The sequence below is a fragment of the Oryctolagus cuniculus genome, chromosome 3 (genome assembly GCF_051225735.1).
Source record: "Oryctolagus cuniculus isolate XC-2025 breed Fujian yellow rabbit chromosome 3, ASM5122573v1, whole genome shotgun sequence".
NCBI classification, from domain to species: domain Eukaryota; kingdom Metazoa; phylum Chordata; class Mammalia; order Lagomorpha; family Leporidae; genus Oryctolagus; species Oryctolagus cuniculus.
Window position 1 is genome coordinate 122,680,379 of NC_142869.1, and position 20,045 is coordinate 122,700,423.

At 53.0% G+C, this 20,045-nt stretch overlaps 1 protein-coding gene and 1 long non-coding RNA gene across 3 annotated transcripts in view; one reads left to right on the plus strand and one right to left on the minus strand.

Moving 5' to 3' along the window:
* LOC149127490 (uncharacterized) overlaps positions 1 to 7,340 on the plus strand; it is a 56,438-nt gene extending 49,098 nt beyond the window's left edge. The window contains exon 4 of the long non-coding RNA XR_016230908.1: positions 6,359 to 7,340. This is a non-coding gene — a long non-coding RNA (uncharacterized LOC149127490). The remainder of the gene's footprint in view (positions 1 to 6,358) is intronic.
* The window catches only part of GYPC (glycophorin C (Gerbich blood group)), a 36,914-nt gene extending 17,789 nt beyond the window's left edge, over positions 1 to 19,125 (minus strand). The window contains exons 1-2 of one of the 2 annotated variants that reach the window (XM_089328408.1): positions 18,999 to 19,125; positions 17,857 to 18,208 (exon numbers count right to left, since the gene is read on the minus strand). In XM_089328408.1, coding sequence (XP_089184534.1) covers positions 17,857 to 17,896 — 40 coding nt within the window. In that variant the 5' untranslated portion in view covers positions 17,897 to 18,208; positions 18,999 to 19,125. The other variant, XM_051848073.3, reaches the window with a different exon arrangement.
* Between the last annotated feature and the right edge of the window lie 920 nt (positions 19,126 to 20,045).

Here is a 20,045-nt window from a genome sequence, read left to right on the forward strand (position 1 = left end):
CTACCTCCACATCAGGTGGCAGCCCCCTGAGCAAGGGACAGGTCTCAGAGAAGCATGTGATGCTCCTGGCCTGCCACTTGCCATGTGGACAGGCCGCTCCCCTCCTGCTGAAATGCAACAGTGAGCTGGCTGGATCCTGGTTGCACGGCCAAGAGCCTGTCTGACACTCTGTGTACCTGTCCCGGCTCTTCCTCCTGCACCTGTCCAGGGGAAGTGAGGATTCCCCCCAGGGCTGCAGCAGAGCTCTGGGTGCCTGTGTTGATAGAGGGGTAACAGGTGGCAGGATGAAGGGGCGGCTATAGGAGGGCTGCACCCCCAGCAGTGTGGCTAGTAGCAGATCAGGTAATGGCGACCAAGGTGCTCCCTATAGAGGCTGACCTTGGATGCAGTCCATCCTTTCTTCCGTGGCTTCCCTGCCATGGGGCCACGGGGGCTCTAAGCCTAGAAAGTGCATCATTACGGACTCCCCTGTTGCTTTAAGTCAGCAGTTGGCAAACTTTGTTTTATAAAGGACCAGCCAGTAGATAATGAACCTTCCTTCTGCCCCACTCCCACACACCCCAGGACACTCAGGGCTAGGGGTGGCTGGGGACCCCCAGGAATGGTGTCCCCCAAGAAGGCACAAACTCAGAGGGGCTCCAGCTGTGAGGACCACCAAGTCTCCATGCCAGTGACTCCACTTTCCCATCGCAGCCAAAAACAGCCATGGGCGCTACTAGGGCTAGGGACTTTTTTCCCCTGCCCAGGGCCATTTGGGGGTATTAATAACCTCATTCATAGGTCATACAAAATTAGTGAATTAGAAATTAGCCTGCTGGGGGCTGGCGCTGTGGCACAGCTGTTAAAGCCTCGGTCTTCAATGCCAGCATCCCATATGGGTGCCAGTTTGAGTCCCGGCTGCTCCACTTCTGATCCAGCTCTCTGCTATGGCCTAGGAAAGCAGTAGAAGATGGTCCAAGTCTTTGGGCCCCCACACCCACTTGGAAGACCTGGAAGAAGCTCCTAGCTCCTGGCTTCAGATAGGTGCAGCTCTGTCTGTTGTGGCCAATTGGGTAGTGAGCCAGCGGATTGAAGACCTTTCTCTCTCTCTCTGCCTCTCCTTCTCTCTCTGTGTAACTCTGACTTTCAAATAAATAAATATATCTTTAAAAAAATTAACCTGCTGCAAATTTATTGAATTACCAGCCCCACCTGCAGCTGCCTTGGCTGAGCCAGATCAATTTTGTAGGCCTTATATGGCCCATGGGCCAGACGTTCCCCACCCCTGATAGACAAATGGGCACAGTGGTGTCCCAGTAAAATTTTATTTATAAAGAAAGGCAGAGGCAGGATTGGGCCCATGGGCCTTAGTTCGCAGACCTGCATCTGAGTATGTGTCTGCCCTCTCGGGTTGACGGTTATGAGGGTGTGCCCAAGCTCACACAGAGCTTTTACCACAATGGCTCATTTGTGGCACCCGGGGCCACAGTGATACTGAGGGGCTGTGTTGTGTCTTTATCCCAGGTCTGGCACTTGAAGCCTCAGCTCCTCCTGCAGATGGGAGTCTGCCTGCCCCAGGTCTCACATCATCCTTTGTCGCTCCCCCATTCGCGGAGGAACAACACAGGACCCTGTGCTGTTCTTTCGTCTGCTCGGCCCTTCCCGGGTTTGCTGCTGGTCCTACCCGGGTTGGCTGCCGATCCCTTCCACCTCCGTGGAAGGGCGGCTCCCCCTGCCACTTTCCCCACTTCCGCGGGGGAGCGGCACACCGCCGGCCGGCTCTCTCAGGGGCTGCTCAGATGTTATCTGGATGTTCCCTTTAGATGTTCCTGGTTCATGTTGCCTCTCTCCTCCTTTATAGTCCTCTTCCACCAATCCCAACTCTGCTACCCACACGCCGAGTACGCTGCTCTCCTCCAATCAGGAGCAGGATCAGCTCCTGCAGGTTATTGGTCGAACTGGAGGCAGCTGTGTAGAAGTTGTTTACTCCTCTCCCAGCGCCATATTGTGGGAGAGCAGATGCATAGAATAAGTCTTTTTTTTTTTTTTTTTTTTTTTTTTTGACAGGCAGAGTGGACAGTGAGAGAGAGAGACAGAGAGAAAGGTCTTCCTTTTTGCCGTTGGTTCACCCTCCAATGGCCGCCGCGGCCGGCGCACCGCGCTGATCCGATGGCAGGAGCCAGGAGCCAGGTGCTTTTCCTGGTCTCCCATGGGGTGCAGGGCCCAAGCACCTGGGCCATCCTCCACTGCACTCCCTGGCCACAGCAGAGAGCTGGCCTGGAAGAGGAGCAACCGGGACAGAATCCGGCGCCCCAACCGGGACTAGAACCCGGTGTGCCGGCGCCGCTAGGCGGAGGATTAGCCTAGTGAGCCGCGGCGCCGGCGAATAAGTCTTAATTTCAGTAACTTAGTCTAGTCCGAGTTGCTCCCCACAATCCTTGAACATGCTTAAAGTATAGGACACAGGGAGCAGAGGACAAAGCAAGGGGAACTAATGCCCCAAGGCTACCCTCACTCGCTGGTGCTGTGGTCGCACTTACAGCTGCTGGGGTGCCTGGTGCTGGCTGTGACTGGGCTCTGGGTGCCCCTCTGGCTGGAGCACAGGTTGACAAGGTCCTGCCACAGAGCGTCTTTCCAGGATGTCCTGAGCCCCAGAGGTGCTATGGTCCCAGAAACATGGGTGCACAAGTGGCTCCGGCCGGGCTACACTAAGGGCTTGGTGGATGGTGGCCGAGGAGCTCTGGGCAGCGTCCAGCTGCAACACGAGGATCCTGAGTGGCAGCTCCCGGCCCACGTGGAGACATCGTGAAGTGGGCCACACGGGGGCCCTTCACCCTCACGGAGCGCAAGGGAGCAGCGTCTTGGAGAACCAACCCCCACAGGGGCTCCTGGGGCTGGAGGAAGGGCAGCGAGAGGCCAGCCATGCACCTGCCCTTGTTCCATAGCCCAGCAGCCAAGGAGAGCAAGAGGTGGCCAGGGACACCAGGAGAGCAGAGCCTCCGACGTAGCTTTTCTCTGAACACAGGGAGGAAAGACAGAGTCACGCAGAGACCAAAAGCCTCCAGACGATAGCAAGGACAATAACAAGGCTCAGCAGTGCCCTTTAGCGGGAGCCCTGGCTCACAGGGCATCCGGACCATGAAAGGGACACCGTGGATGCCATCCGCCTCCAACCGCAAGGTCCTCAGAGACGAATCTTCACGTCCCCTTGCATTATTTGTCTCCTCGGTGAATGACAAACACCATTTCACTCCAATGAACCGCATAAAAACAGCATGTTCCAAGAGAGCTTTTCAGAGACTCTGGGATTCTTAAGTCGGAAATGACCCTGGGGTTAATTGCCCAAGCCCGATAGAAATAAAAGCACTCAGCCTATTGAACCAACTTCCTTTCAGTCCCCCACTGAAAGACGACTTTCTCTTCCCTGGAAACTACCCATTTCCTGCACCCAGGGGTGTGTGGGGGGGAGCAGGGGTCAGGCTACTGGCAATGGTGTCCCATGCCCCGAACCAGGGAGGCTGCTCACAGCACCCACCTTGCCACACAGGATGTCAGCCAACCACAAACGCTGCTAGAACACACCAGCCTGCACACAGCCTGGTCCTGCACTCTGCCGCGGTTCCTTCCAGTTCCCATCCTTGCTAACTTCTCTCTGCTTCAGCTGTTCCCCAGACTTGGGACATTGTCAGGCACCAACAGTGAGCCCTGGAGACTTGTCTCAAGCCCCAGATGCCAGTTCAACAAGACAAATCCATACCTCGTTGAGTAGAAATCCACCACAATTTAATATAGAAAGGGAAAGGTTTAAACTGACCTCAGGGGAGTTCTATTACTCGAAGTTATCCTTTTAATACCCAGATTACTGACGTCATAAATAAGAGTATCAATTGTTAAATCAACAACAGGAGTCACTGTGCACCTACTCCCCATGTAGGATCTCTGTCCTTAATGTGTTGTACTATGAGAATTACGGTAAAACTACTGCTCAAACAAACAGGACTCTATACTTTGTGTGTCTGTGTGAATGTATTCTGTTGAAATCTTTACTTAGTATAAAGTTGATCTTCTGTATATAAAGATAATTGAAAATGAATCTTGATGAAGAATGGGATGGGAGGCTGGCGCCGTGGCTCAATAGGCTAATCCTCTGCCTAGCGGCGCCGGCACACCAGGTTCTAGTCCCGGTCGGGGCGCCGGATTCTGTCCCGGTTGCTCCTCTTCCAGGCCAGCTCTCTGCTATGGCCAGGGAGTGCAGTGGAGGATGGCCCAGGTGCTTGGGCCCTGCACCCCATGGGAGACCAGGAAAAAGCACCTGGATCCTGGCTCCTGCCATCGGATCAGCGCGGTGCGCCGGCTGCAGCGGCAGCCATTGGAGGGTGAACCAACGGCAAAGGAAGACCTTTCTCTCTCTGTCTCTCTCTCTCACTGTCCACTCTGCCTGTCAAAAAAAAAAAAAAAAAAAAAAGAATGGGATGGGAGAGGGAGTGGGAGATGGGATGGTTGTGGGGGGAAAAGCCGCTATAATTCAAAAGTTGTACTTTGGAAATTTATATTTATTAAATAAAAGTTGAAAAAAAGGAAAAAAAATTCCTTTTTTATAAATAGATTGGAACATGAAATACACTCTCTTAACAACAACAACAAAATACCCAGATACCCATTTAGTGATTTCTGGGAAGGATCCATCTGAGCCGCAGGCAATCCCATCTGAAACCTGAAATCGTGTGATAGGAAACGTCTCACGGGAAGGACTGTTTGTCTTTGTGTACCCTGCCTCAGGATGCTCTGCTGCAATGCTCCAAGGACAAGATTTCCCTGGGTCTCCTCCTCACTCTTGAGGACGGGTGACAGGGTGATCCCACCACGGCCCCACGTTTTTCCAGTGAAGATGGAACCAGGGACGCAGAAGGTGATGAGCACACTGGTGTATGTGAATTCCTACCCAGTTTCTTCTCCAGCTTTTCAGAGTTGCTTCACAGAGTTTGAGCACAACATTCCTAAACTTGAAAAGACCACCTCCTGTGGAATAAATATGGAATGTGATAAGCAACTATGGTTGCATCTTATAGTCTGGCTATAGGAAAACTTTTTCTTAAGATTTTATTTTATTTATTTGAAAGGCAGAGTGAGTGTGTGGGGTGTGTGTGTGTGTGAGAAAGAGAGAGAAGGGAGAGAGGTAGGAGAGAGAGAGAGTAGAGAGGAGAGAGATATCTTCCATCTGCTGGTTCACTCCCCATATGGCTGCAATGGCCAGGGCTGGGCCACGCTGAAGCCAGGAGCTCTATCAGGGTCTCCCATGTGAGTGGCAAGGGTCCAAGGACTCAGACCATCCTCCACTGCCTTCCCAGGAGCATTAGCAGGGAGATGGATCAAAAGTGGAGCAACCAGATCATGAAACAGTACCCATAATGGGATGCTGGCATCCCAGGCAGCAGCTTAACCCACTCTTCCACCAAGCTGGCCTCCAGGCTTTTCCTTTAAATTTGAGAGAGCGATAGCGTTCCCATCTGCAGGTGCACTCCCTAAATACTTGCAATGACTAAGTAAGAGCTGGGCCAGAGTCAAAGCAATCACTGCTGCCTGCCAGGGCTAGAGCTGGGACTCACACCTAGGTGTGCAGATGTGGGATGCAGGGGTTTTAACCACTAGGCTAAGTGACCGCTCCCTAAGTAAACATTTAACCCCAGGGACAGCATCTTTACAGCTTCAAGTGGGGGAAATCTCTAATAAGCAAGCATCTTCTGAGATCCAAGCCTCAGAAGACTGCTACTGACAGCAACAGTCACTGGACATCAGGTAAATGCTCTGGCCCTGGAGGGCAGGAGTTTGGAAACCTATCGGGGGCGGGGGCACTACAAAGGACCTTGGGATGTGGTCACCAACTTCTTACTTCCTGCTCACCTGGATCAGATGGCCTTTTAACTCTTCTGTATTTGGGGCATCATCTAAGAATTGTATAGAATTGTCACTGCCCCCAAATATAATCAAAAACAAAATTACAACAAATATTTGTAGTTGTGATGTCATTGTATGTGTGTGTGTGTGTGCTTTGGGGGCAGGTGGGAAATCACACCTTTTGAAGGTTCAGGGATATGAGGGCACTGGCACTGCCCCATGTGTGTAAGCCAGGTAGGGTTGGATGTCTCTCAACAGCATTCTGACTTGCTTTGTTCTTTGATGCTCCCTAATGAGACTGAAGACCCTTTGAAGACAGGGTATGTCTTCCCCATATAGCATCTTGCACACAGTGAGGTCTCATCTGATTAAAATCAATGTGTAGGGGTCAGCACTGTGGCATTACAGATAAAACCATTGCCTGCAATGCTAGCATCTCATATGGGTACCCATTCATGTCCCTGCTACCCCATTTTTGATCTAGCTCCCTGATAATGGCCAGAAGATGACCCAAGTGTTTGGGCTCCTGCCATCCACGTGGGAGATCTGGAAGAAGCTCCTGGCTCCTGGATTTGGCCTGGCCCAGTGTTGGCTGCTGTGGCCGTCTGGGGAGTGAACCTGCAGATGAAAGACCTCTCTCTTCCCCGCTTGTTCTCTGTAACTTTGATTTTCAAAATAAATAAATAAATCATTTTTAAAAATAAAATAAGATCAATATGTATGTATGGGAAGTTACTGTGATGATTAAGACACTCAGGACACCTACTTCCCATATCAAAGTGTATGGGCTCAAATCCCAGCTCTGCTTCCAATCCCAGCTTCCTGCTAATGCGTACCATGCGGAGCTACAGCTGATGGCTCAAGTACTTAAGTCCCTACCACTCGTGTGGGAGACCCATATTGAATACTGGGCTCCTGGCTTCAACGTGGCCCATCCTTGGCTGTCGTGGGCATTTGGAAGACTGAACCAGTGGGTGAGAGATCTGTCTCTGTCTTTTCCTTTCTGTGTCTCTTGCCTTTCCTACAAAAATAAGTAAATAAATAAAATGCACGTGCTTGATGGGATAGTGGGTGCTCCAGGCTAGGTTCCCTGCAGGTGAACTTAAAGCTAAAGGCTCAGGGCCCATGGCACCTGCCACCCAAGGGGTAGACTTGCAATTTATGAAAGGGTTCTGGACCATGTCCTAGGCTGAAAACAAACTGGGATGCCTGCAGGAGTCACGACTTGAAACTGACCCAGGAATTTACTGCTGGGCCAAGGCTGTGGGCACAGATCACCTGGCAGAGGGAAGGCGCCGCTCCTGTCTTTATTAATAGACTTGGTGTGGGTGTGGGGGGTGGGGAGTGGTTCAACTGAGGAGGGCATGGGAGAGACCATGCTGAACCCAACAAAAATATAAAGAACAGACATACTGAGCACTCTAAATCTGCATGCCACTCCTTTGCCAGGGAGGATCTGATTCCCACACTGACCCGGGGTGAGATCACAGACAGAAAAGGCTCTGGGGAGTGGGGCACACACTGAAAGGGGGGCCTAGTGTCCACCCCGGGACAGAGAAGAAAGCAAAACGCATTAAGGACCATGGCCAACAGGTGCTCTCGGTAGCAATTCTGCAGGAGGTCACTCACACCCACGGGCCAAACGCTGTCTCATCTCAGGCCAAACCAGCTTCTCCAGAGAGTTCCCTTTTGCTTCAGGCCTAGGGCTGACACCTGTCTGTTGCTCAGGACTGTAAGGAGGAGCTGTGAGGGAATGAATGTGTATGTGTACATTTCTGCATGTGTGTGCAGGGGAGGGAGGGAGAAGGGACAGGAGAATGTGAGGCCAGCACCACAGGTCCCCCCCCCCCCCCCCCCGTGACCCTCAGCTCCAGCTCCAGCTCCTCCCACTTAGCAGGCTGGTGAATGACATTCCGGAGGCACAAACAGCTCATTCAGAAGCTCCCACCTACGACCTGGTTGTGTGAATTCTGCCAGGTCACTTGACCTCTCTGCATTTTGCTTTAGTTTCCCATGAAAGAGGAACAGCAAGGAGGGAACCTTCAGAACAAAGAGAGGAGACGGACATGGAGATGCCCAGCACAAAGCATCACAAAATGCAAGCATGGGACGGCCATGGTGGCACATGGCTTGCTGTGTTTCAACACAAGACAAAGCTGCCAGCTCAGGGGTGGTTCTGGGGTGGAGGCATTCCAGCAGCTGGTGGGGGCATTCTTGTTTCTTGGTGTCCTTGTAGTGACCCTGACAGGCAGCTGCCCACTGCTTCCTTGGTGGTGGGGATAGTGGGTTGCCTGGGCTGGCAGGACTCCCACAGCCACAAGCTGGCCCTTGTGCAGCCTTGGGAAGGTTGCATCAGCAGCTGCTCAGCCACCAGGTGGGTGCCGCCCCGGAGGGTGGTGGGACCACAAATGGTCTAGGATGAGGCAGACAAAGAAAGGCCTTTTCTTCGAAGGTGGGGAGAGATCTTGGGACTGCATGGAGTGCAGCAGAAAGACCAGGGCCCTGACAGCCCCCTCCCAGCACGGCAGCACTAGAGGGAGACACAGTAGGCCTCTGGGCTGCAGTGTCACCGACAAGCAGCAAGGGCCTGAGGACACCACTGCGTTGGACTTCAGTGTCCATTTGTTTTTGACAGGCAGAGTTAGACAGTGAGAGAGAGAGACAGAGAGAAAGGTCTTCCTTCCGTTGATTCACCCCCCAAATGGCCACCACGGCCGGCGCACTGCACCAATCTGAAGCCAGGAGCCAGGTGCTTCCTCCCGGTCTCCCATGCAGGTGCAGGGCCCAAGCACTTGGGCCATCCTCCACTGCACTCCCGGGCCACAGCAGAGCTGGACTGGAAGAGGAGCAACTGGGACAGAATCCAGCGCCCCAACCGGGACTAGAACCCCGGGAGCTGCACCGCAGGTGGAGGATTGGCCTATTGAGCCGCGGCGCCGGCCTTTCAGTGTCCATTTTGTATTTACTGGAATTAATACTTGCAGCCGTGGAACCTCTTCAGGATTGTATGTGTGTGTATATGCATGTATATGTGCATATGTGTATGTATGCTTATGCATGCATGCATATGTATGTATATGTGTGCTTTGTGTATGTGTACACGTGTGCTTATATGTACAGGTGTGCACATGTATGAGCATGTGTGTACCATTTGTGCATTATACATGTGCATGTATATATGTGTGTATGTATATGTACATGTGTGTATGTATATTTGTATATGTGTGTGCTTATGTGTATGTATATTTGTGTGCATATATATGTGCACATGTGTATGTATTTGAGTGTGTGTGTGTGTACTTATACCTACCTTCTGGCTGGGTACAGAGTGGAACAGAGTGGCCTTTGCTACGTGCTGTCCACTGCCCGTCCTTTTGTACAGCAGTAGGGAGTGATCAGTGCAACCTTGAAAGTGTCCCAACACCCTCTTGGGCTCCACACTTGGGGGACCCTTAACACTGATGTCCCTCATCTTTATCTGCTCAGAGCTCACAGTCTTTCAGTTGTTACTTGCTTTATCTCCAAGTCACCCCTTTTCTCCATCCTTCCTCTTGTCTTGTGCCTGCATGAGATGTTTCTAGGGTAATGCAACAGAGCAAAGAAGATGTATACTTCTATTAGGTCCTTATTTCACGGCTTAAAAGGCCAGAAGAGTTAAGAGGAAGACGAAGAGGGACAGAGATAGAAAACATGAGAGGGGAGAGGAGAGTGAGAGCGAAATCTCTGTCTGGGTCTCCCAAGAATTTCCTTCTGGCTCTGTGCAGGACGGCGAGGGAAGCAGGGCTGCCATGCAGAGAAGGCTCAGAGCGCTGGGAGCCAGGGACAGAGCTGGTTATGGGGGGACGGACCCTCAACCTCAGCTGGCCTGGGCCAGGGCCAGTGTGACTTCTGTGGGCCCAGTTGCTGTGGTTTTATGAGCTCCTCCTCTCAAATATCAATTGTATTTTGGGGTGGATGTTTGGCTCCACTGTTAAGCCACCCTTTGGGCTGTCCACATCCCATATGGAAATGCTTGGGTTTGAGTCCTGCCTCCTCTCTCCATTCCATCTTCTTGCAAATGCACACCCTGGGAAGCAGCAGGCAATGGCTCATGTGGTTGATTTCTGATCATCTACATGGGAAACCCAGATGGAGTTCTTGACCCCTGGCTTTGGCCTGGTCTAGTCCTGGCTGTAACAGGCATTTGGGGAGTAAACCAGTGGATGGAGAAAATCAGTCTTTCTCTCTCTCTCTCTCTTTCTCTTTTTCTCCCTTCCTTCCTCCCTCCCTCCCTCCCTCCCTCTCTCACTGCTCCCATCACTCTATACTCCAAGTAAATAAAATAAATAAATCTTAGATCGTATGATTGCATTGGAATACAGACAAATGCATTTGTTGACCTTAAAGGTTCATTTTCTTCCTTCTGATAGGAAGAGAAACCAAGGCATATTTGTGGGCTTCTCACAGCACTGGGGCTCTGAGCCTGGCAGATGGACCTGCTTGGGATGCCCCTTATTAACTCTGTGGTTGGTGGGCGGGGAGAAAGGGGGCATGAGGGGCCCACAGGGATCCTCTGGAAGTCACATCTAGTCTGGTTTCGGCAGCATCACATGCAAAGGGCAGATAAAAATACCTCCCCGGGCTGCCTGAGGGTGAACTGAGACAAGTTACGTGGCATAAAGCCTGCGTCTGACTACTCCGAGTCGCCCCAAGATGGGGAGGGGCCAGAATAAAGTAGCGTTTGTGAGAAAGCAAAGGTTGTGATCCAGGCGTGGTAGTGGGTGGTGCGCGCCTGTAGTCCCAGCTACTCGGGAGGCTGAGGCCGGATGATCCCTTGAGTCCAAGAGTTCTGGGCTGTCGTGCGCTATGCTGATCGGGTGTCCGCACTAAGTTCAGCTTCAATATGGTGACCTTCTGGGAGCGGGGGACCACCAGGTTGCCTAAGAAGGGGTGAACCGGCCCAGGTCAGAGAAAGCAAAGATTGTGAATTAAAAAAAAAGGGGAATACTCTGGATTTTCCACTCTAACTGAAATTTAACTTTACTAAAATAAGAAGTTTTTCCAGAAGTTCAAGAGAGGTGATTTAAAGGACAACACCAGTCTCAAGGCATGACCCAAAGAGGTAAGGTCTGCTACTCTGGCAGGTGTTTGGGGCCCAGAGTATGGGCTGGAAATGAGTCCTCCCCAGGGAGAGGGGATAAAGCCTTAAGGAGTAGCCCAGAGAGTCCGGGGTGTGAGCTGTTCAAAGGCAAGCGTAGACGAATAGAATGACAGGTGCAAGAAGACAGAGAAAGGGAGAGTGAGTCAGGGTCAGGGTGTGGACAGGGACCTGCACAGCACACAAGGTGTGTGAGGAGCAGTGCACAGAGACAGCAAGGGGATGAGAGTGTAGCAGACACTGGGGCTGTGGGCATGCTGTGTAGACAGCCCTGTCTATCCTGGCTGAATTTTCACACCATCCACCATTCATCCACCCATCTATCCATCTTCCCCCATCCATCCCATCCATCCATCTATCCATCCACTCACTCACCCATTATTCATGGATGTTTTTAAAGACCCCACTTTTAGAACAAGGCAGCCACAACTCCTGCAGTTAAGCACCAGATGAGGCAGGGGACCCTGAGTCCCTCCATAGTGTAACATGTGAAGAGACTGAGGTTCAGAGGGTTAGAAGTTTGCTCCAAGTTGCACAGCTGGTGTGGGAGCAGGCTGCCGGCCTGCATACCCAGCCCACAGCTTTGATGCACACATGAAAGAGCAGTGTGGGAGGAGGTGATCACCGGCCAGCTCACCAGAGCCATGGGGGAGGAAGCACCTGTGCTGGGCAGAGGGCCTTGCCCTGGGCACATTGGCTCCTGTCCTTGGGTGTGATTTTAGTGCTAGAGGGGCAAGCAGAGGCAAGGCTGAGATGAGGAAGAAGCTGAGCAGTGTGCCTGAACCAGGCAGTGATGAAGCTTAGTGAGGGATGTGTACTGAGCCCTGTGCCAGGTATGTCATCCAGGGAAGGCACCTAGTATCAGAGCAAACCCTAGGCAGCAACTATTGGTAGCCCCATTTACAGGCATCAGGCTGGTCATCAACTTTGGGGGTCTCCATGTGAGATGAAAACTCTTGAGGCTCTTGTTCAAAAATGAAGGATCTGAAGACGGGGCAGCACAGCAGGAAACCAAAGCAGTGACGGGTCTGCTGGGCACTGGTCTCACACCCGCGAAGCCAGCCCTGTCCTGGACCATGAACTGTGACACAGCGAGGCCAGGGAAATCACCTAAGGTCACAACCAGCGAATGGTAGGTCTGGATTCTAAACCAAACCTCTAGACTCCAAATATCACTTGGAGCTGGTATGACGAAGGTTTGCAACAAGCAAATTGATGCAAAGTTTGAACTAAAAGGATTTTCAAAAAATCCAGGAGGGGAACCTGACCTTGGCCTCTAGCTTGGCTCAGGGATGTGTGTAGGTTTCGTTGAGAGCATTGGGCAGCAGCGTCCTGAGTGGAAGACGATTCCCAGCCAGTGGACTCTGCTGCCTGGTGAATCCAGGAGTTGTCACTGGTGGGGCCCAGTGCACAAGGCACACAGGCAGGATTGTCCCATTGGTTTGAACTCAGCAAACCACAAGTATCTCCCCCTTAACACTACTAAGGATACGTGCATGCGACGGCTACTGATAAAATGAGAAGATTCTCAATTCTCTATTCCTTGAGGAGGAGTGGCCATGCTGGAACCTGGAGTCAGCTGAAGCCCCTACTCCAGCCACTCATAAACATGCACTCTGCACGCAGCAGCAGGAGGTATGAGGGCTCTAGGGGGCAGCTCTCTATACGAGATGTGTCCATCCATGCCATCCCGTGCAGAGCAGAGATAAGGAGCTGTGTTAGGGTGTGCCAGGGGTGCAGGAAGATAACTGGGGCAGCCTTGCCCAGGGCTCATCCTACACAAGGGCCCTGAAAAGGAAGTTTCCCTCCCTCAGTGTTCTGGAAAGGGGCCAGTGGTTTGCCTGCTGAGCTCCAAACTGTAGGTGACCATGACAGTCTGGCAATAAGAGGAGCGGTGTGTGGCTTTAACATGGAAGCAGTTTGTGGGATGATCAGACACAAGTGATAGTATCACAAACAGCTGTCAGGAGTTATGAATGGGGGGTTGGCACTGTAGTGGCAAGGTAGATGTCCTGGCTTGCAGCATTGGCATCCCACATCAGAGTGCCGGGTGGAGCCCCGGATTCTCTGTTTCCGATCCAGCTCCCTGCTAATGCCCCTGGGAAAGCAACAGAAGATGGCCCAAGGACTTGAATTTCTGCCACCCATGTGGGAGACCTGGGTGGAGCTTGTGGCTCCTGCCTCCAGCCTGGCCCTAACCTGACTATTGCGGGCATTTGGGGAATGAACCAGTGGATGGAAGACCTCACTGTTTTTCCCTCTCTCTGCTGCTCTTTCAAATAAATAAAAGGATGTGCCTTTAAACAGAGTTATGAATGGGAGGATGAGGATCTGAAGATGTCTGGGTGGGAGATAAGGCAGGGGCCTTGGAGCCAGGCCGATGAGCAAGCACACTCCTCTAGGGCCCAGGGTTTCACTGTGAAGCCACAGCAAGTGGCAGTAACCACCAGGCTGCCTGGCAGCCCGGCAGGCATGTGGAGGGGTCCTGGAAGGCCCTCTCCTACCTCTACCCTGCCCTGGATGGCATCCGGTGTCAGTGGGCTGGGCTCGACCCCTCTCGGGGGCGGGGGGTGGAGAATGAACTCCTATCACTCTCTGCTAAGGTCTTGTGCTCAAAGATTGTTCTAGAAGAATGTACAGAAATTAAAATTTATAATAGGCAAGGGTAGGAGCCAGCCTTCTCTCAGAAGGTCAGACTATACAATGATCTGAAGGAAAGCCCAGGCTGAGAAGAGAGGGAGGTGGTGGTGGGAGGGTGGGGGCAGGGACTAGAGACCGGGAGCCGGCATGAAATAGGACTCAGTGAAGGCCTGGGAGTAAATTCCGGGGCCTATCAGCTCTGGCTTGATTTTCTGCCCATTTCAGCTTATTATTTCCTGGCTTCCAAGTAGATGCCAAGTTCCAGCCTAGGAGCTGCTCACTGTGAGTTCTCAAACGGACTGTGGCCCAAAGGGGCGGGCTTTTGGTGCTGGAACCACAGCAGCCCTGCTATCGAGGTCACCTGTGCAATCATCCCCCATTCATGTCATTGTGGCTGGCTCAGCACCTCTCCATGCAGGGTGCCTGGGAGCAACTAGGTGGGGGTTACAGAATTCTGGGACCCGGGACCCATCACGGCTGCCCAGTGCCCCTGGGCCACGGAGGGTGGTTCTTCTGGGTTTGGGGGAATCTTCTGTGGTGTGGGATTATGTAAAGGAGGCCTTGACAGACAAGCAGGTGTGTGTGTTAGGTGGCGGGGGGAGGGGTAGTTACCCCAAAAGCCTGACCCGGACAGCTGTGAGAGGTGAAGCCAGACAGTCAAGCAGGCTTGGGGGAGGGGTGCAGGAGGAGCCCAGCCTGCTGGCCAAGGCAGGGTGAAGGGAGGCAGCCCAGAGTAGGGCAGTCCTGATCATACAAAAGAGAGCCCCAGTGGGCTGTGGTGGGAGTGGGTTGGACCACAAGCATAGCTGGGGATCTGTGGCATGGCTGGCAGGTTCCCAGTGCCCGTGCCTATGCAGTCCAGCAGTGCATCCTGCTACTGTGTGCTTCTCCCGTGCTCCTCTCTGCCTGGCCCGCCCAGCAGCTCCCCCTGCCCTTCCAAGGCTCTCCTCTGCAGCCACCAACAGGTGCACAACAGTCCCTCTCACTAGGATGGAGGAGGGGCCCAGGCCCGCCCCCAAGAAGGATGAACGTTGCTGCTGCTGCATAGCGAAAAACAAAACAACAGCAGGTGTGCATAGGTTCCCTCCTGAGCCTACCGCACCCACAGGCCACGCTTCCCTGATCAGTTCGCACTGGGCGTGTGGCCCACTAATGTGGCTGAGGCACAGTAGCTCAACTTATTGCCACTGACAGATGGGGAGACAGAGGCTCTGAGGCATCTGCGTCTCCCCCAAAGCTGGCAGATGCCGCAGAGGGAATCAAACCCAGGCCTGGCTCCAAAGCCGTCACTAACTGGCCATGGGACCTTGGGCCATGCCCCCTGCTGCAGAGGAGGGGCTGATGGGAATCGCACAAAAGCGTTCATTCAAATGTTCCGCCTAATTCAGACTCTGCAGACATGAGAATAACTAGTCAGTACAGCTATGTTGACAAGGTATAGTCTTTAAGATGTATTCTAGGGACCGCTATTGAGGTGTGGTGAGTTACACCTTCCATATCACTGCGCCAGTTGGAATCCAAGGTGCTCCACTTCCCATCCAGCTCCCTGCTGATGCACCTGGAAAGTAGCAGAGGATGGCCAGAGAACTTAGAGCTCTGCCTCCCAGGAAGGCCTGGATGGAGCCTGGCTTTGGCCTGGCCATTGCAGCCATTTGGGGAAGTAAGCCAGTAGATGGAAGATTTTCTCTCTCTCTCTCTCTCTCTCTCTCTCTCTCTCTCTCTCTCTTTCAAATCAATCAGTCCTGGGACCAACACTGTGATGTACCAGGTAAAGCTGCTATCTGCAACACTGGCATCCCATCTGGGTGCCAGTTCAAGTCCAAGATGCTCCTCTTTTGATCCAGCTCCCAGTTAAAGCACCTGAGAGAGCAGCGGAATGCCCAAGTGCTTGGATCTCCCCAGAAGAAGCTCCAGGCTCCTGCCTTTGGGTCAGCCTAGCTCTGGCCATTGCAGCCATTTGGGGAGTGAATTAGCAGATGGATGGTCTCTCTAACCCTGTCTTTCAAATAAATAAATAAATCTTTTAAAAAAATCCTTTTACTTATATAAAAAGATGTTTATTTTGGTGCAAGATAATTGAAATCCATGCAATGTTTTTCATGTACATTTTCCATGAAGTTTCTGAGTATCTGCCACTCAGAGGCAAGCTGGCTTGGCTTCCTCAATCTCCCTGGGCTGCTGGGGGCCCTTCCTACCCACTGTAGAAGTGTTTATGCCTTCCAGCTGCAAACACAGATCGTCTCCGACCCCACACCCTCTGCTTCCCAGGATGCTTTGCAAGTCCCCGGAAACACTTGCCCCACCTTAGATTCCCTTGGAAAGCTCCAGCTGCTGACTGTGCCAGCTCCATGTGACTCCCACCGCCACCGGTATCTGGGAGAGATTGAGCAACCGCTGAGATGGAATTTCATTTGGCACTGAATGCAACCCCCTCTCGCAGCTTCTGCCAGAGGCAGCAGATTCTATATAAAGCTGCCCAACCTGGCCATCTCCTCGTGGACACTTGACCCCTTGCATCCAAGGGTACAGCCATGGAGGGCCATTCATGACTCACTGGCAGTCACCGTGGTGCTCAGACCTGGGAGCAGGGAGTGCTGGCTGGCCAGGGCGGCCCCAGCCCCCAGAAGCGGGTCCTCTCCATGCTAACGTCTGGTTCAGAGCAGAAGCTGTGTAAACACACTGAGACAGGATGTAGACACATCCTGCCACAGCTAACACAAGGAGGGCCACCCCCACCCCCACCGCTGTTCTCCCGCTCCTGCCGTAAATCACATCGGAAGGGGGATCTGGGATGATGTGCAAGCAAGGGCTGCATCCTCGCCACTGCCGAAGGGAGGTGCCTGCGGTCCTGGGCCAAGGTCTGCTTGGGGCGTGGGCCAGGCTTTCCAGACACCGGAAAGACGAAGCCTGCACTTCCTCAGTGCCTTCTGTCTCTTGACCTGGCCCTGCCACACAGGCACACAGATCCCTGAGCTGGAGTCAGACACACATGTAAACACACATGAACTCAGGGACCCGCAGTCCCCTGGGGAATGAACACAGAGGCGCCTGCTGTGTATTGAACACCCTGCATGTCTGTCTCTGAGCCACATTTCATTCTCACAGCCCGACTAGACTTCCATTTTTGCAGATGTTGAAACGAGCACAGAGACTGTCTTCAGGCCCCTGTTTAGTAACTGTCACAGATGCTTTGAGGACGGACGCCGAGCCCTGAGCCCTTGCCCTGTGCACACTTGGCTGACTCAGGGAAGTGCACGAACTGTTGCACTGTTGCATGCATACGCAGGGGCACTGCACTCACCTGCCGTCCCAAGTCAGCCTTGCTCACCAGTGCTCAAGCTTGGCCAGGGCCGGTCCTCTCTGCCACTACAACTTCAAAACTTCCCAAAGCGTCTGCTGCTCCCACCCTCATTTCATTATCCTATTAATTATTTAAGGTCAACATACTATAGGACTTGCAGCATCTCCTCTCCAACAGACCCTAAAGAATGGCCCCAGCCAGGGTGGGAGATGAAAGGGAGAAACATCCATCTGAAAAAAGTAAAATAATATTTTCTTTTGGACCTTTTAAAGCCCAACAGCAGAGAAGGAGGAGGAGGAGGAGAGGGAGGGTGGGGACAGTCCTGCCATGTTTCTGACCATCTACCAAGAATCTCAAAGCGTACGATTTCCTGCCCGCAAGAAAGCAAGTGCTGGCTCTACAAAGAAAGAAATCAGGTAGCTAGGGAGGTACAAGCCCATCAAGGGCCGAAGCCAGCGGGGGGTCCTGCACCTCGTGGGGCACCCTAGGCGCCCTGGAGGGCCATCCCCGCGGGCTTGGAGCAGACCCAGGGCCCTGCCCTACACCCGCCAGCAGAGAAGGCAACTTCTCCGTAGCCTCTGTAGGCTGCGTGGCCGAACGCTGCCGGAGACGAGCTCTGGCCAGAAGTTTCCCGCACCAAGAAAGAGAAAGCGAGCCGCGGTCGCGACCGCGCGCGCGCGCGCGCGGGATTGAACGGGAGGCGGGTGTCCGGCGGCCTCCCCAGGCTTCGCAGCGCGCAGACCTCGCGCGTCGGGTCCGGACGCCGGGCGGGCTCCATGCTGGCTTGGGGGCTGCACTCAGGCTCCTGGTTCAACCCGCCCAGCGCCAGGCAAAGCGTCAGGGTCTCTTCGGCGCGGCCCGCTGTGGGCCCCCGAAGAGGCCCCTGCCCAGAGCGGGTACTCACCGTTGGGCGGGAGCTGCGAGGTGTCGTTGCCGCTGCTCATCGCTGACGGGTCGCGGGCGCCGGCCCCGGGCGCAGCGGCGGGCGGCGAGGGTCGCGCGCGCGCGCGGGCTCCGGACCCTCGGCGGCCAGGAGGGCGCGGAGCTGGGTCACGGTCCCCGGGCGCGGGCCGAGGGGAGGGGCTCCAGGCCGGAGATAGGCACACTTCATTTGTTTTTTCTGCAGACTTGGCTTGGTGGGGTTTCCACCCTTTTTTTTTTTTTTTTTTTTAAACACACACACCCGCCCACTTCTGAACTCCGCGGTGCTCCAACTCTCCGGCGGCTTTTCTCGCTGTTTCGGTTTCCATCTGCGACTGCCAGATACAGAGCCTGTGGTTGAGAAGTCCCCCCCAACCTTGTGCTCCTAAATACTTCTCCGCGGATGGCCCGGCTAGGGGGCCTGCCCGGCAAGGCTATGAAATGAGGGACAGACCAGCTCTGGTCCCGCTTGGTAGGGAAATATTATTATAGGGAAAAAAGAAGTAGGACTGTCAGACAAAGCCAGACACACTGGAGTTTGTGGAGAATTCACTCTGCTTGGTTAAAACCTGGACCTGACTTCTGAGCCTGTAGTTACTCAAATTGGAGAACCCCATCCCCGCCTCGCCTTTCCACAGGAGCAGGAGGCGCTTGAGACCAGGCCACCTGGTTTGAAATCCCAGCCGGGGGCGGGGGACTTTTCATGTCTGATGTCTGACCTTTTTGTGCTTTTCTTTGTTTAAAAAACAATATTTGGGGTCAGCGCTGTGCTACAGTAGGTTAATCCCCTGTCCGCCCCCTGCCCGCACGCCATCATCCCATATGGGCGCTGGTTCTGGTCACTGCTGCTCTGCTTCCAATCCAGTTCTCTGCTGTGGCCTGAGAAAGCAGGAGAAGATGGTCCAAGTTCTTGGGCTCCTGCACCCACATGGGAGACCCACAAGAAGCTCCTGATTCCTGGCTTTGGATCAGCACAACTCTAGATGTTGCGGCCAATCTGGGAATGAACCAGTGGATGGAAGACCTTTATCTCCCTCTTTCCCTCTCACTATACGTAACTCTACCTCTCAAATAGATAAATAAAATCTTTAAAATTTTTTTAAAAAATAAAAAAACAATATTTACTTGTATATTTGAAATGCAGAAAGACAGGGAGAACTCCTGCCTGCTGATTCACTCCCCGGATGCCTGCAGTGGCTCCTGGTGGAAGCCAGGAGCCAGGAACTCTGTCCAGGTCGCCTCCACTCCGTGTGTGTGTGTGTGTGTGTGTGTGTGTATGTATGTGGCAGGAACCCAGTCACTTGGCTCATCCCCTGCTGCCTCTCAGTTTCCTCATTGGAAGGAAGCTAGAGTTGGGAACAGAGCTGAATGTGCAACCCATGCACACCGATGCTGGGTGCCAGGCCAAATGCCAGGCCCCTGGGCTGCTCCTCATCGCTGTTTCCTTGACAGTTGTCCAAAACAGGACTATGGTCGCCCCCACCCCCAAATATTATGTCGCGTCTGTTTTCCTGCTTAAAATGGAAAAGCTCTTTAGTTCATCTTAATGATTTGGTTGTTGCATTTTGCAAATAGTGCTCTGATATCTGTATGTGCGTGAATACCAGCGTTTCCTATTTTCCCCTTCGTTTGTACTTCCACAAGTGGAATGACCAGATTCAAGCTTGGGAGTACGTTTAAGGCTGGAACCCTCAGGAGGCGTGGCTGCAGCAATCTGTGTACTCCCCGGTCGAGAGCGCCAGTGCTCATTTCAGAGCCTCTGGCCAGAATGAAGCAGGACGTTTAAATCATTGTGAATCCTGTCGTGGAGAAGCATGTGCTTGCATTTTCCTGATTACCAGTGATGTTGTATGCACTGTCACATTTTCATTGGTAAACCTTCATTGTTGAATTTTTATTCATGTATTTGTTCTATGGATTACAAAAGCAGAGAGCACCATTGAGACAGACAGGAAGTGAGAGATCTCCCTTCTACTGGTTTGCTCCCCAAATGCCTACAACAGCGGGGATGGGCCAGGCCTCAGACAGGAGCAAGAACTCCATCTGGATCTCTCACAGTGCTGTCAGAGGCCCAACTACTTGTGTCATCATCACCTTCTGCCTTCCAGGATGCACATTAGCAGGAAGCTGTATCAGAAATAGTCATGGACTTGAACCTGGGCCCTATGATCC